At 46.0% G+C, this 16,402-nt stretch overlaps 2 protein-coding genes across 2 annotated transcripts in view; both read right to left on the bottom strand.

Moving 5' to 3' along the window:
- LOC106745530 (teneurin-a) overlaps positions 1–16,402 on the bottom strand; it is a 730,052-nt gene that overhangs the window by 625,109 nt on the left and 88,541 nt on the right. The window lies entirely within an intron of this gene.
- LOC106745542 (esterase FE4-like) lies at positions 7,520–11,576 on the bottom strand. Its single transcript, XM_014621240.1, has 9 exons — positions 11,382–11,576; positions 10,935–11,223; positions 10,649–10,834; positions 10,359–10,558; positions 8,676–8,844; positions 8,416–8,582; positions 8,160–8,304; positions 7,793–7,925; positions 7,520–7,682 (listed from the first exon to the last, which is right to left on the bottom strand). The coding sequence occupies exons 1-9, from the start codon at positions 11,574–11,576 to the stop codon at positions 7,520–7,522; spliced, it is 1,647 nt and encodes a 548-aa protein (XP_014476726.1).

Raw genomic sequence — 16,402 nt, 5'->3', positions numbered from 1 at the left:
TGCCGCTAAGTACAACAGCTGTCAATACTTGTAAATTAGGCCGTCCTGAATAAAAAAAGTCCTTTACCATTTTGCGGATAACCGCGCAAATGTTTGAGTTATTAATCGAAGAAGCTTCAGTGCGCGTGACCATTTTCAATAATTAATAACTCGAAATTTTGCGTGTGAAATTGTAAAATGATTTTCGTTCGCGTTGACCTAAACTGCAAGTACGCGACGAATGGAACGACTTGCGTCACACATCCTGCATATAGGATGTCTGATATGCGCGCCGACAGCCATTGCTGGATTAAGTGGGCCACGCTGTGGGTTCGAGCGATTCGACCGCCCCTCCCTTAACCCCTTCTATGCCCGCTTTTTATATCTCCACAATTATTGCGCATATTGCAAAACGGTATGAGGCTTTTTGTTCACCCCAATCCGTCCTACTTTGTCCCCGCTGATCTGCGACACTCTGTATAGATTCTTACGTAAATGAGGCGCGATATTAACACGTTCCCTGCCGCGTGGGGCGTATACGCCCCACGCTGAACTTTCCGTTCAAGCCATTTGGTATTATCATTGTAAAATGAAGAATTTTTTAAAAATTGAATATGCAGTCGATTACGGGCATCTTAGTACTACTGTTCATGCCTTCATTTAATCGTGGGGCGTATACGCCCCACGCGGCGTGGTGGGCAATTTTGTTTCGCCGTGACTTGTTTTCTGCATTCCTCGCACTGCGATCAGTCATTTATTCGCGTGTCGTTGATACAATACGTACTACTTTACTGAAGCTGGGATTGATTTATAGTTCAGTGTGTTAAACGAAGGAAATACGGTACGTACATATTATTTAAGTGTTATAAGTTCGGATATTTTGCATTAACAAAAGGTTGCAATTTTTCCCGCCTTTTCTTCTTCAAACCTTTTCCAAATTTTACAATAATTACTCCTTATAAGCAGATATGGCCTCACACAGCAACAGTATTTCTAGTGATGATTCTGACGTGCCACTCGCAGAAATTTTAACAAAACGCCCTAGGATTGCACGAGGAAACCTTTCTGAATATTCTTCAGACAGTTCAGATGAAATCATACCTTTTCATCGCCTTTTTCCACGCAGCACTCGCATTTTATCCAGTAGTGAAGACGAAAATACTGAACCTTCTATAAACAATATGACTACTTCGCATGCTTTAACAAAGTTCATCGTAACATCCCTTTGTAATTGCATACAAACTTGAATTTAATTAAAATATTATATTTTGAACTGATGTAGGTATGATAAAAAACTTATATGTGAGGATGCAACTTGCTTAGTAATGTTCATCCAGGTATTTGTTAAATTAATTCCTAGAAAAATAAATTTATTCGTTTGTTGTGTTATGCATGTTAAACTATACAACCTTTCCTTGATAATTATGATTTTTGCGGCATTTTATTTATTGTAAGGCATTCGCTAGAAACAAAATAATACAAGTGTAAAGCGTGGGGCGCATACGCCCCACGCGGCCTGAACGGAAAGTCTTCAAAAAACGGTCCGGCAGGGAACGTGTTAACGTGAGCGTGATGTGTTTTACTCTGTTCTACCATGTCTAACGGATAATCTATCTAAGATATTTAACAATTCTTCAGCAAACTTCTCGTTTCTTTTCAGGCCTCTGGATTCGATTTGAAGTGATGCAAAGATATTCTTCGAAAATTTCGCCGATGGAGAGCATTGTCGTATGCGGTACGTACAAGCTGCTGGATTGTTGTATCCGATACACGCGTATTCACGCTGACTGACAGCCATAAACGTCAGTTTCGGAACTTTTAGTCATTTTCATCATATGATGAGCAACGATCCAATTCATTCTCGCGCGCGTACATGCACTGTACAGAAGCATACGTAATTCTTTGCGACCGATAAGACAGGAGGAAAAAAATCAATATTCTGTCGGTCAAGTTTTTAGACATGACATCCTTAAATACTCACACTTTACAAGTGCACACGCACACACACACACACGTTGTTAAACATAGTAACGTCAAAAATGTAATCCTGTTTATTAACCTCCTAATTTGTTATTTGGTCAAACCGTCACTCGACTTTAGTGATAATAATCACACGCGGCAACGCACGGTTAATCATCATCACGGGAAAAGAAGCTTCATCTCATGATTGGGATAAGGATGGACTTCCAATCGATACTGCAGTGGGATAATTTTGGGAGAGCTTTGGATACCCTAATCGGAATCTATGCCGATATATGGGAAAACCTGAGAAAATTTCCACGCGGTTTTTCTCGTCGCCGGGCTTTTCATGCGACTCCTATTCGGTCGCAGCAGCCGCGACTTCTTTCTCCTGTGAAAATCGACGAACGTTCGAGATTGATCGCGATGAAAAATAGCGAATAGTTTATCGGGCAACGACGGAGCACGCCCGTCGACAATCGTCGACAATTTCCATCGGGTCGAACCCAGTTCCGAAGTCCGCTGTTGTTATGTCGGCAGAGCGAGGGCGTTGAAGAGGGGGAGGCCGGAGCAGTTCGCAAGTTGGCGTTTCCAAATTGCGAACCATCGTAAATAAGCATGCTTATCTCGTCAAGTGTCGTCGCCAAATTCGCTTCGTATTTCTGCGCGAATTATAGCATCGTCAGACCGAGTTTGTCCGTTTGTTAAGACGGGCATAACGGCGCGGAACAGCGCGCGGTCGTATCGCGGAGAACGGCTACCCGGCTACACGGACGGTTCCATTGCGGGAACTTTGCGCGCCGCTAAATAGGGCGGATTAAGATATCGACGAGAGAGAGAGAGAGAGAGAGAGAACGATATTTATAGGGACGTATTTATACATCGTTTAATATCGCCTGTTGATCTCTCTCTTTCTTCCCATTTGTTGGCGCGTCACTTCGCTTCCGCGAACGTCGCGAGAGACGCGCACAGCTGAGGAAAGAGTGGAAAGGGGGAGGCGGAGAGGGGAGGAAACGCACGAGCGGAATTTCCTCCCGCGGCCGAGAGCAAATACGTTTCCCCGGGCGTCGTACGGACGAGAGATTAAGTTGTTGGACGAAAGTTGAGAGCTTTATAGAACTCGTAAGACTCATCAATTTCCCCGGTATTTCCGATCGGTCAATCCTGCAGAGACAGCAACATCATTGCGCGCAATCCCATTGACGGTGAAGAATGAAAACTCCGTTTAACAATATCGCTTATTCAGGCGCGCGCGCGCGCTTCGGCACCGGCGCGGACTTTCTTCGCCCGTGGCGAGATGATCGATTGCATTCGCCCTCTCTCGCGCACAGGTCCCGCAGTCGAAACTGCACCCGTGCCCGCCGATCAATATACGAAGAAAGCCGCTCTCTCGCGCGCTCTCGGACGCGCTTTCGCGCGTCCCGCGCGACTTCTCGCGCGCGAGCGAAGGAATAACGTCGCGGCGGCACCCGAGTCCATTTTTATCATAGATTATTTCTGGAAAATATTAAAGATAAAAATCAGAAATTAGCGAACAGCTAACTTCAACGGACACGTACGAAAAGTGTCAACTTGAATTGCGAATATCTTAGCTTCCTGTTGGTCAATCGTTTTCTTTTTCTCTTTCTTTCCAATCGCACGAATAGTTAGATAATATTTCAATGTATATGCAAGCTTCTATCATTAAATTCTTGTCAGGCTCATTTTATATTTTGACCTTACAACACTTTCACCGCGTAGGACACACGCGTCGCCGAAAAACAGCTTCTCGATTGTGTACGCTACGTATACACGACGTGAAAAATCGTTTGTCATTTGTAGACGCTGTATATGTACAGCGTCTCGTTTGAATTTTTCGATGAGAATGTATTCCCATCATTATATTACTTCACCCCGGTGTCACAATCGAATATCGTGTTTCACAAAACGAGCACTTTTGGGCGAAGCGTGCCGCAGCGAAAGGATTACGGATAGTTTGAGTCCACTCAAACGGCCTTTAGACATAGACCTACTTTGGTACTTGTTAACTTCTCTCCTGAACTTTTGAGGAGACCGCCAAAGATGAACATTTTATCGGTAGAAAACTGACATTTTTTTTCTGCGAAATACACGTCGCACAGAATCATAAACGTCTTCGCAAAGCAAGTACACATATCAGAAAAGTGGAACATCGCTTCATATATCTAAGGTAATAAAATATTTCAAAGCCCATATCTCTAGCTGTCGTTCAACATTTATTTGATACAGAAATCCCGAAACTTACGTGCATACCGAATGTATCAATGCTCCAACCAAGAAAATTTCAAGAAACCTTATTATACCTTTTCAATTCAGAGACCTAAAAAGGTCTCGAAAAGTTCGCAGGAATACTTTAATACACCTTACTTAAATTTTCCGCTAAATATGGTAAAATAGAATAGCACGCATTCATTGCATTCATATTTATATTGCGCTTATATTTAAGTAAGACTGTACGTACATCAAGAGTAACATGATCTTATCAGTATTAAGCAATATAACATTTGAAAGATCATCTCTGCATTATTGATATGCTTTTCAAGTCTGTCATCGACTTTGAATCCTTTTAATTCCATAGATTTTAATGCTACTTTGAACAACCGTACAGAATGCGCCATTAGAATAGACATAAAAACGTTTTATCGTAACGTTTCAACGTTTTTTTTTTTTTTTTATGAACGTCTTACCCACGTATCTAGTCTACCTAAGCGCCGAGTGTCATCTACAGACGAATTCTGATATAGCGTCAATTTCAAATTCAATTCTGTCCGGATTCTAACGACGCGCCCTATATGTTGATGCTAAACACCGAAATCGATATTTAAGGCATCGTCAAAATCCACGTACGAGTAATTTATATTATCAAAATTGATACCGAACCTATTTTGTTGTCTCAGCTCGTACTAAACGGTAGAATTAAAGGATTAATAGCCGAAATTTCAATTGGAGTATCCATCCCGAGTCAAAATTTTGATGCCGGATAAAAACCTACTCTGACGATACTTATCAAATTCTCTCTTAAACCCTTATAATTATACGGATTCAATTTTAATGCCGCCTCGGACAGGATATCGAAAGTGAAGATTTGAGACATTCTGTTTTACATTTCTTTCGGCGGAAATGAAAATTTCAGACATCGTCAGAGTTGGAAAGTAAACTGTATTATTAGAATTGAGATTGCGTGCCTGTTTTGCTATCTTAGCTCCCACTGTTGTAGAATTCGAGATTTCGGACGAAAAATTCAATCGGAGCGACGCGTTCGAGCTCGCATCCGCCGTGCGCGCTCTGCTGCGTCGCCGAGCGCGCCGGAAGAGAGCCCGGATCGCGCCTCGGCCTTGCCACGTGAAGGTTACAACATTTCCCGTGTGCGACTACGCACGCACGCGGAGAAGCGCGTTTCGGCGCGGAAGAGCGCCGACAACGCGTTCGTACTCATCCGTTCGTTCTCATTCACGCCCTCGGCGCGTACAAGCCGCTCCGGGCCGCGCGCCGGCAAAGTTCCTGCGCGTAATTCGTTCGCCGAAGCAAACGCGTAATTTCGTTCGCGAACTCGCCGACGGTTTCACCTCGTTATATACGAAAACTTTCCGCGGTCCCGTATGAAAAAGGATATAGGAGGTGTACGGAGCGAGCAACAGCTGCAACGGCCCGCTCGCCGCAATAATTCTCATTCCGCGCGATTATTCGTGAATTGTTTACCCTACACACACACACACACATATATATATATATATAGCATGACCATGCCGCACGAGTCCGAGGCGATAGCGACAGAAGAGTTTCTTGCATCGGTGGCGGCAGCGGCGGCAATGGCGGCTGGTCCTATTTGTTACCATTTGGCTCGTAACGCTCTGACAAGGCATAAATTTTCCTTTCATCCGATACGCCGGCCCGTGGGTTAGGTCGCTCGTTCATGGCGCGTGCGGGGCCGTGCGTGCGTGCGTGGGTGCGTGACTAGCCGCACGCATCGCATATATCTCGGGCGCCGAGCGAGGAAAGATACCTGGGAGCGCGTGTGGTCGCGGTATACAACAAATTGCCAATCTCGACCGCGGTAACCAACTGCCAAGGCCCCACCCCGAGTCGTATCAACATTCCGCCGCGCAACATTCCGTTATTTCAGACGCGGACTTGACGCGCACCCTTTCCAGCGATTTCACTCACCGCGGGTAGGCGGCGCAAGCCCGACACGCGAAGATGAGTTGCATCGGGTAGAATCTCGCGAAATGGGACTTTAAAGGAGTCCGGACGGTACGGTCGCGTGCACCGAGTCGAGATTTGAATGCTGCTTCTTTAGACGCTTTTAACCCTCCCTCCTCCTGAGAGCCTACCAATGACGTCTCCGACCCGTCACGTGTTTCTTATGCTAGAACATGCAGTGACGAGTGCCGTGTGACTTCGAATTTTGTTGTACAATGACGTGTCCTTCAGTCTTATTGAAATGTATGAATCACAAAGTGAGATATGCAATTGTTTTCTAGCCACTGGGTATGCAGAGACGGAATTGTGTAAATAGATGCGCATAGGAAATTACTTTTAATTGAATCGTATGTTAAGAGGTTAGAGATAGCTTGCGCCTATACTGAGGAAGAAACTGTCAGTGTTTGTCATTATGATCGCATAGGTAAAAAGAAATGATATATTATTATATTGTATGTAGTCAGGAGAATCATTTTTCTGGGCAAATGTTACTACAACTTCAGTAATGATAACCTTATATCGCTACTGCTATATTTTTAGTTAGAACTAGAAGGAGATATAGTCGAGGCCAAAGGTAAATATAATTTTAATGGGATTTCTTTCAGTATACTCAAACAGTCTATAGACTGATAAAATTTTTATTTCGACGATATCGATACTTATCAGCTTCTCTCTTAAATCTTGAATTCTACAGATTCCATTTTAAGACCACCTTGAACAACCTGTTTTGGCGCTGAAAAAGCGAAAATGGCCATTTAAGATATCATCAAAGAAGGAAAATATTGCACCGTTAACATTGAAATCGAACCTATCTTTGCTATCTTAGTTCCTACTGCGTTATACAATTATTTAAAAAAATGTAACATGGGGCCGAAAATTTCTATCGGTGAAAAGAACGAGGTATCTCCTTCTCTTCGTTCCTACGTCGATTAACGATTAATATCGAATCCGGAGGGTTGAATCGCTGGTTTTAATTAAATGCTTCACAGCCCGACGCGGATTTAATCGACCGTGTTGTTTCCCGATGTTTTTTTTCTCGCGAGGCGAGCATCTCACGGACGCTTTCCACCGATCAATTCTATTGTATAGATATATTTGCACAATCTTTACACATTATTATCGTACATGTTATTCATTCGATATATACGCATATACATACATACATACATACATATATATATATATGTGTGTGTGTGTGTGTGTGTGTGTATGTGTGTGTGTGTGTGTGTGTGTATACACGTGATATCCCGGAAGAAATACAAACAATCGTATCGTCTATTACCTCCATGTTTGATTAATCAATATTATATTAATTAATATATTCGCAGAACGCGCGTATGAATCGGTACACATTCACGTACATTCAGCCGAGCACATTTCCGTACAAATTCTTCCAGAACTCGAGCCTGTTCTTCAGCAGACCCTGCTCCATCTTTAAACCCTGGCCAATATTCATATAGTTATCATTTTCGCCCCGAGGCTCCCACTTTACGTTCACGTAATCGTCCAAGTTCGACGTGGGATTCCTGAAATGATTGCAATCGGAGCTTACCCAACTGACATTTCTCACGCGACACGTTGACACCGTCCCACTCGTACATTGAACCAGGTGCGATATAACAATCAGGACGCATACCCGTCTTTCGCGAAATTCGTCAACAACGTGGTGAAAACGCGCGTCATCTCCTCCGCGGGCGAGCCGCTCTGCGGCAGATTCTTCAGCGCGTTCGAGTAAAATTCATAGGTCATCTCGTCACCGTGGGCGACACCTGTAGTTCGAATAGGGCGATAGTTGCACGGGGGTAAACGCATGGGGTAAATAAAACACGTGGTCTATCCACTTATATAAACTCCCCCGCCGAGGGAGTCTCTTCTTTCGCGGCGCGAAAAGCCCTCCTCCGCTCGCGTCGCGCGCGATACGACGACGGGGCGGAAAGGGGGGGGGGGGAATGGGAAGAGAAGGGAGCCGCAAGCTTCTCCGAGACACGCGGCGCGTAACTCACCGTCTTCCACGTGGAACAGACTTTTCATCAAGCCGAACGGAGCCTCGTAAGAGAATATATATTCGTAAACCGGCGCCGAGATTCGGGAGCTTAATATCTCTAAACTGAGCGCAGCCGCGGCGTCAAACATGACGTCGTCCAACATCTAAAATGCACAAACAAGTTTTAATATGAACGTCATTAACTTTGCGCCGCTCAACTCGCCTCCAAGTTTCAACGGTGATGCGGGACGACGGTTAAACGGTTAAGTGCTCACCGTCATGAACTCTTTCGTGGTATCCGTGGAGATCGACTTATCGCCGAAGTAGAAGCTCTTCAAGCTCTCGCCTAGTTGGTTCCTCTGCCCGGCGTCGGTTACGTTCAAGTCATCCGGCAGGAAGTTCTCGAAGTGCTCATTCATCTGATCGATATTGCCGAGCATCACTGAAAAACAAACGACGTCGCGATATCTACGTAACGCTCTCGTGCGCGCCTAACCGGCGCGTAACAACGTCGACGTGCGTGTTCGACGATTACTCTGTACGAAGAAGGCGGTCTCGTCGGCGGTGATCCCGGCCATGACAGGCACGTCGGCGATCTTGCCGGTCTTGAGGAGCGTCCACGGATCGGCGGGCAGGAATATCTCTTGCCCTAGGTCAGCCTCGACCGACGGCAGGAACGCCGAGAAGCGGCCGTTCATCGTGTTCTGCAAATTGCACGAGTGACGTGACGGTCGGCGCGTTTGTATTTATCAGCGTGATATTCGCGTGAAATGACTGTGTGCTTTCTTGCATCGTCAAGTCCGACGAATGCGACGTCGCCTCTCACGATAACGAGCATCTAAGCCCAAATAATCCTACATCGAGCGGCGTCACTCGTTCATTGAACGCCAGCGGAAAACACGACGCCGGGGCGCGACCGTCCATTGGTCTTATTCACCTCGCTCGTCGTTACACGGAGATAAATTATTCAGAGAGGCGGCGAATTTGTTGCGGTAAATAAATAAATATACCGCTCTGAAAATTGATCCGGTTCAGTCTACCTGACGATGGACAACGAAACGCGTTTTGAAAGGAACCAAATTGCTCGTTCCCGTGAACCAAATTTCATTCTCATAATCTGACATTCCATTTCCCTCAACCAAAACGCATTTAGCTGTACATTATCAGATAGATTCAACTAGATTCATTTTTCAGTGGGATTTTCTCATAGAAATTACGAAGTGAAATAAATTCGATGAGAATTCAAATGAAATTTGCGCTACGTATATTAATATATTATCTAATTGCTCGCGCGATTACAGTGAGAAAAATATACTTGAAAATTTATTCGTGCGATATAAGATTTATTTCACAGAATAAACTTTCTTTCAGCGGAGAGTCTGTGAGATTCTGAGCCCTCTAATTATTATAGTATTTACAATGTTCGTTTCATTTTGAAAAGGCAGATCCTCCTCTGATCTTGCCTCAGATGGCCGGATTCTCTTCCTTCACATCACCAGATATTTCATATTTTATATTGAGAAGTGTCGGGACAAATTTTAAAATATCTCAGAAAAATCTTAACCGAAAGAATCTTTATTATGAGTTCTCTGAAAACGTCTCAACAAAAGCTAGAAGAATATGCAATAAAAAAGTAGGGAATCACGTTTGAAAAATTCAACTTGATCACGTTTAAAAAATTCAACTTGTCCTGACTTTGGCGACGCAGTCCTAGGTCAAACTGATAAATAAGATCATTAAATAGATCTGTTTAAACCCCATAACTTTTATTCGAAACACGTTTCTGTAAAACTGATATTTCTCGATATTTTTCAGAATTTCCCTGATTTTCCCTCACCCTGTATACATATATTAGCCTCAATTTCTTTTGAAATTTAACATTTATCATTTAGAGATGGTAAAATAATTGTAGAAACGTAATTTTCCTCGGTGAATATTATTTATGAGTGGCCCGTTTGATATGCCGCTGAAAATACAACACTAAGCCTTGCGACTCCCTTAAGTACCGTCCGAAGTTTCGAGAGTTGATTTTTGAGGTCACTTTCCGAGGAAATGAGCATACGTTCATTTGAATACTTTCTTCAACGAAACAACCTCAACAAAAATCGACTCCTAAAATACTGAACAGTACTCAAGAAGCGTATTGTAAATTTATTTAATCTACGATGGCGTGACAAATTCGCCGTCCCTCTGAATGATTTTTCCCCGTGACACGCACCTCGGTGTTCATTAAGTCCTCGCTGGCCGCGACCAGCTCTTTCGGGGTGAATTCGGCGAGCTTGGCGACCAGTTCGCCGGAGTCGGTGGTCTCGATGTCGAGCTGCTCTCCTAATTTGAAAGCGAGCTCCCGGGGATTGTAAGATATCGCCCACGTGTTCATCGCGCTGCCGCTCTGCTGGATAGCGCCGTTGAACAAGCCTGTGACGCAATCAGTTCGCGTTACATTGTGCAGGGCGATACGACGGGATCACCCGGTGGTCCCGATCGGCCGATATGCGCCTCTCTCACCGTCCGACATCGGGGACATCATGTGCAGCTGAACGGAACTCGCGCCCGCGTCTTCGCCGAAGATCGTCACCCGATTGGGGCAGCCGCCGAAATAATGTATGTTGTCCTTGACCCATTTCAACGCCATCACTTGGTCCTTCAGGCCGGCGTTGCCGGGCGCGCTCTTGTCTCCGGTGTTCAAGAATCCTGGAAATCGACGAGCGGCATGTTAATTCGCAGACCGCTCACGAGGATCCGAGAATTCAGACGAGCGCTCGTCGTCGTCGAGGCGACGCTCTCTACTTGCCGATAGCACCGAGTCTATAATTGAGTGTTACTACGACGACGTCGTGCTCGATCAAGAAGTCCGGCCCGAAGAATAAGTCGTCCCCGAAGCCGGTATTGAAGCCGCCACCGTGGAACCAAACCATCACAGCCTTGCGGGCTTCCTTGTCCAATATCGGGGTGTAAACGTTGAGGTAGAGGCAGTCCTCTTCGCCGATCATGTCTTGCTGTATCATGCAGAAGAAGGGACAAGCGGAGCGATGGTAGGTCGCGTCGTACGTCCCTTCCCAGGGTTCGGCCGGCTCGGGCATCTTGAATATCGGAATTACGGGCTCGAAATCTTGCTTTCTTGCGATCATTTCCGATCATAATTTCCTTATCTCTCTCTCTCTCTCTTCTCTCCCTCGGAGTCGTTTTGTTTTAGCATACGAAAACGGAGACGAGTACATATAATTGGCAATGTACATACCTGGAATTTATTGACACCGACATTAGGTTTCGCGTAGGGTATCCCTTTGAAACTATAATACGGCTTGTTCTGCAAAACGCTATTGGCCTTCAGACCCTTTAGAAATCCCTGCGGGATTTCCAATTGGACGTCTTGCTGGGCTTCGGCCCATGCTATGACTATAAACGCACAAAACGCGAGTCTGTTGAACCACATTTTAACTCTGCAACAAGACCGCCTCGTTGTGCGGCCTTTTATAGCTTCGACGATACGTTGACGATCAAAAGAATGGGTTATTGCGGACTATATTTACGCAATCGCTATTCTCGGCGGGCATAATAGCGCGAACGGGTTACCCGGTAATTTACGAGATATCTCCATAATCTCGCGTGTCAACTACAGTCGGCAACATCGGGTTTTCAGGCAGAATTGTCAGGTCGGATTTCCTCAGTTTATCTTCAGCCTCGATATACATAATCCCCATTAGAGGTTCGTAATACGCTTCCTGAAACTTATTATTGTAATCCGCGGTAACGGTACTCCGTGCAAATCGCGTCGCTTTTCAGGAACCGCGGATAAGAGAAGCCAAATCGCACGCATTTCGAAATTTCAACCGTAAAAATCGGCTCACGCATCCGTCGTTTATCCGCAGGTAAACGTGATTCCAAAACGACCGCTGGTCGTGTACCGTTAACTCGGGAAATCTAACAGTAGCAGTACGCATGTAAAGTCACTATTATTGACATTGCAGTAATATTACTGGAGAAATAATTCTCCCCGACTATAATTCTATCATTTGTAAGATTATATTTACAAAAGCGAACATTTTTCTTCTCAGTGCGCTGTGTGAATTCCATACACGTTGCTGGTATCCGTATGGAAGACTTTGCGCAATTTCCACGAGTCATCGCGAATAATGCGTTGATCTGTGGTAATCATCATGCACGTAACGTCTATTCTTATAAACCGGGCAAATCGAAATTTTCCATTCGATAACACGTTCGCATCTGTGCACCGGCAGAAGCAGGAAGATATTCTGGAACGATCGCGGTTCCCGCGGTAAACAAAAGTTAATAACACGTCGCGTCGCATTGTTGATGCCTGGGCACGTTAGAAATATGGAAAATATCGCGACGTCGTTGCCGCGGCGAAAAATTCCAAGCAGAATTTTAAGGCGGGAGGACGCGTGAAGTGCAGCACTCGGAATGAATACATTTCTGTAACTTACTTTCACATTCTCTCTTTTCCACTTGCGTGCGCGCGCGCGCGCGCGCGCAGCACGGATAGAAAAGCAGATGTAAAGGGAAGAAATGAGGCGAGCACAGCTGCGCGAATTAACTAAAACGGATTTGAATAGCCATACCATTGGAGTCGTGTATTTGATGCGAAATTTACGAGTTAAACGGTAATTAAGATCGCGTTGCGAGAAAAGTGCTCGGAATTGTTCGATACTCACGTCACGACGGAGCGAGCGGCATTGATATGCGGATTTTGGACGTGCGGATAATTCAAATTCAAGGCGACCGATTTGACCACTGTTTTCCGTGAGTGCACGACTGAGCGCACTGAATTATAAGATGCAACCCTCTTTCTCGGACTGCTCTTACAATAGTTGATTCGTGAAATTATTTTTTCAGAAATCCTTCCAAGTTTTAACAGCATATATTAGTTGAAAATCGACCTACGCACATAGTAAAATTAGAAGAAGGTTGGTCGTGCCGGAGCTGGGATAATTGAAGTCAAAATTAGAACTTGAGAATGTAAAGGCACGTGTTCTGCGTGAAATCATCGCTTTTCTAACAGTAATTGTGGTTCGGAGGAAGAAAGAAATTTTGAAACAGATTCTATATTTCTCTTGAATTTTAGTTTGCAATCAACTAACTGTTCGACAAGTTGCAACCGAAATTGTGTCCCAATAACAGGAAAATAATTACATATTTATGTTATTCGTGTGTACAAGTCTTACGAACGATAACGATACCGGATATATTACGCGGACCAATTATGAAATACGCAAAAACATAGAAAAATTATGAAGAAATAGATAGACGCTTATTTCTTCGGAGTTTTTTTCTTACATACTACGGAACGCTGTGCAGGAAAGGGTTAAAACAGCGCGGTAGAATATCCCTCGCACTTTGGAACGGAAATTCAGTAACGCGGCCACTTGTAATTCTTAATGTTTTAATTGGAAACAACACATCGCACGTCTCGCGATAAATCAAGCTGCGCGAGCAGCGGGGCGTCGACGGGCGGCGAAATGAAAAATGGAGAAAAAAAAAAAGGAAAGGAGAAGATATATGAAATCGAGGTAAATCTGGCGCGCGTGATTTTCCACTTTAACGAACGATCCGACGGTTTCTGACAATCTGTTCGCCGCGCCGGGGAGAAGGAAGATACGTTCCGTGAGCAATTGCAGCCGTCCACCCGGCGTTCCCTCGAGTGAACTTCAGTCTGTTTCGAGCGCGCCATCGAATTTTTCAAACTTCAACGTGATTTTCCATGAGGTGAGAGAGAGAGAGAGAGAGCGTCGTCTGTGTCGACGGGTCTCTCGGAGGCGGCGTTGCCCGCGCGAAGTAAACGACATCGCACTCTCGAACTCGTGCAGAGCACATCGATGGGTACACGCACGATCCGTGTCGCAGCCAGCCGCCATTCCTTCGGCAATTTTTTCATACAGTCGCCGCGCTCGTTTTGCTAAATAAACCGTTCTGTAAACCCGGTAAATCGGGTTCATATCGACGAATTCGCGGAAAGGGAAATAAATTAGTTTGCATATTCAAACGAAGAGAGAGAGAGAGAGAGAGAGAGAGAGAGAGAGAGAGAGAGCGGATCCATACCCGGTGAAAAGGGGGACAAGCCCGGTCGATAAGCTGTTTTATACAACGGCAAGGAGGAACAAGTGCGCTCCCAACTTTTTTCCTAAATAGAATATCCGCTTACAACAAGCTGCTTTCAACGGTTGCCGCTGGGGAAAAGACAAAAGGGTAGACATGGGACACTTGCGAAATATGACCACTTTGTCCACGCCCAGCATCGACGGCTCATCCCTCTGCCCTCCCCTCCCTCTCACCTCGCTCGCTTCTACGCGTTTTCTACCTGAGAAAATTATGGCCCAGTTTCGCGTTACAAAAGCGGCTCTCAAGTCGAATTTTAAACAACATGCTAATTTTCCCGGGAACAAGCGATGCGTGAAAGCTGCAATTTGAGGCGGCCATTAATGTTAATGCCCCCCCCCTCCCCCCCAGTCCTGTTAACCCGCCAACTCGCAATCTGCAAATGTAACGGCGACTCGGAGAGCACCTATACTCCGTTTGTTTTTCGTCTCTGCGTAATATGATGAAAGTTGCGTAACAATAGCGGAAAGCCCGCCTTTCCTTATCAACTTGGATTGCGCTTTCGGAGTGCGGAGTGCATTATTCGTTTCTCGATAAATCACGCGCGCGCGCGCGCGCGCGATGCCACACGAACGTCGAAAGGGAAATCTTGTCGCGATTTATCGCGACTTCATTCGGCATTCCACGCGCGGCTGGTAATTAAAGCTACGCTCCGCTTCGCGTGTACCGCTGATGGTGGGTGGTAGTGGTGGTGGACAAACGCAATGAAATATTTCGTCGCGAGTACGGAAGGTCAAGTGTTACCGATCGCGCGGTCGCGGTCGCGCGCGCGTTTCACGGAACGTATCGCGTGTATCGTTACGGCAATAAAAAAAAAAGAGTAGAGTAGAGAGAGAGAGAGAGAGAGAAAGGGAGCCAAACAAATTTATGAACGGGAAACGGCCGGCAGTCGCGAGCCTTTTGACCGGGCGCGGCGGCCACGCTCGCTCGAATTACAGGCCATTGACACCGGAAAAATTTCGGATAATACGAAAACAACGGGCGACCGAGCGCCGAAACGGCGCCACCGAACGATGGCGCGAAATGAAAAAGGTGGGCGAATATTTTTTCCTTGCTCTCTCTCTCTCTCTCTCTCTCTCTTTCTCCCTCTCTTTCCATCCGCGCGCTCTCTGCCACCGCGGGACGCACTCGCGCGCGCACACCATCGTCATCAGCGATTCTCCCCCGTTCCAGAGGATGCGAACGAACGCGACGGACGGAGCACGCGCGAATTTGACACATTTCCGTCGCGCGAAAAGCGTGCCGCGCGCACGGGAGCATATTTTCAACGTTTTTTTCCTACCACGGCCCCGAATCAACGGCCTGCCGTCACTCAGCGCGCCGCCGCCTCCACCCTCTCCAGCTTTTCACTTCGTTTTAACAGCTCGTTCTTTTGCGGCTGTTCGCCGCTCATTCTCTCTCTCTCTCTCTCTCTCTCTTTCTTTTGCATTGTGTCCTCGCGTCCTCTTTCTCTGCCGACCATCCTGCGTACTTCCCTTACTCACCTTCTCTCTCGCACTTATTACTTCTCATCCGTCCCAACTCCTCCCCCTCCCATCCATTTGTCCTTTCTGGTCACCTCATCCCTCACTCCCTCTCACGCTCGCTTCCTCGCACACTGTCACCCTCCCTCCCTCCCCCATTCTGTATATTTCGTTCGCTGCAAACAATGCTGCGGCCGGCCTCATGCCTCTACGCGCTATATATATATATATATATTTCTTTTATCGCTGAATAAATTTAATTTAAATTTTCCTGCCGTTCGGAACGTTTATTAAGTAAATATATCACGCGGAGTGTGGAGGCGGCGCGGTGTACACACTGATATTTTCCGCAGGACTTCCAGCACCGAAGCCGCGGGCACGTATTGCATCCCCCGCCGTGGCGGGGCGTACGCGTGCACGTGTTCATGATGCACGCACGGAATAACCGGCGAAACGCGACTCCGTGTTTACGGGATTAATTTATTAAGTTCTGCGCGAGCGCGAACGAGCGCGCGAGCCCTTTTACCCCGGCCGTCCGCCCATCGCGTTTCCCCGGCACGGAGAATTGCGTGGTATGCGAATTGGAAAATGTAGTTTCATTGCGCGGAAATGATATTAAAGCGGGGACTGTTTGCGACGAAATGCAATGAGCGTGCGACATGCGATTTTAAGGATCACAAAC

This window comes from Dinoponera quadriceps, unplaced genomic scaffold (genome assembly GCF_001313825.1).
Source record: "Dinoponera quadriceps isolate SergipeBrazil2010 unplaced genomic scaffold, ASM131382v1 scaffold120, whole genome shotgun sequence".
In the NCBI taxonomy this organism is placed as follows: domain Eukaryota; kingdom Metazoa; phylum Arthropoda; class Insecta; order Hymenoptera; family Formicidae; genus Dinoponera; species Dinoponera quadriceps.
Note: the sequence above shows the minus strand (reverse complement) of the source record. Positions and strands in the feature narration are given on the sequence as shown.

Bases quoted from the DNA above. Each gene is read 5' to 3' on its own strand.
- LOC106745542 (XM_014621240.1), bottom strand. From the start codon at position 11,576: ATGTGGTTCAACAGACTCGCGTTTTGTGCGTTTATAGTCATAGCATGG. The intron at 10,835-10,934 runs GCAAGTAGAGAG...GTCGATTTCCAG, and splicing joins TTATAGACTCGGTGCTATCG to GATTCTTGAACACCGGAGAC. The intron at 8,583-8,675 runs GTAATCGTCGAA...TTTGTTTTTCAG, and splicing joins GACCGCCTTCTTCGTACAGA to TGATGCTCGGCAATATCGAT.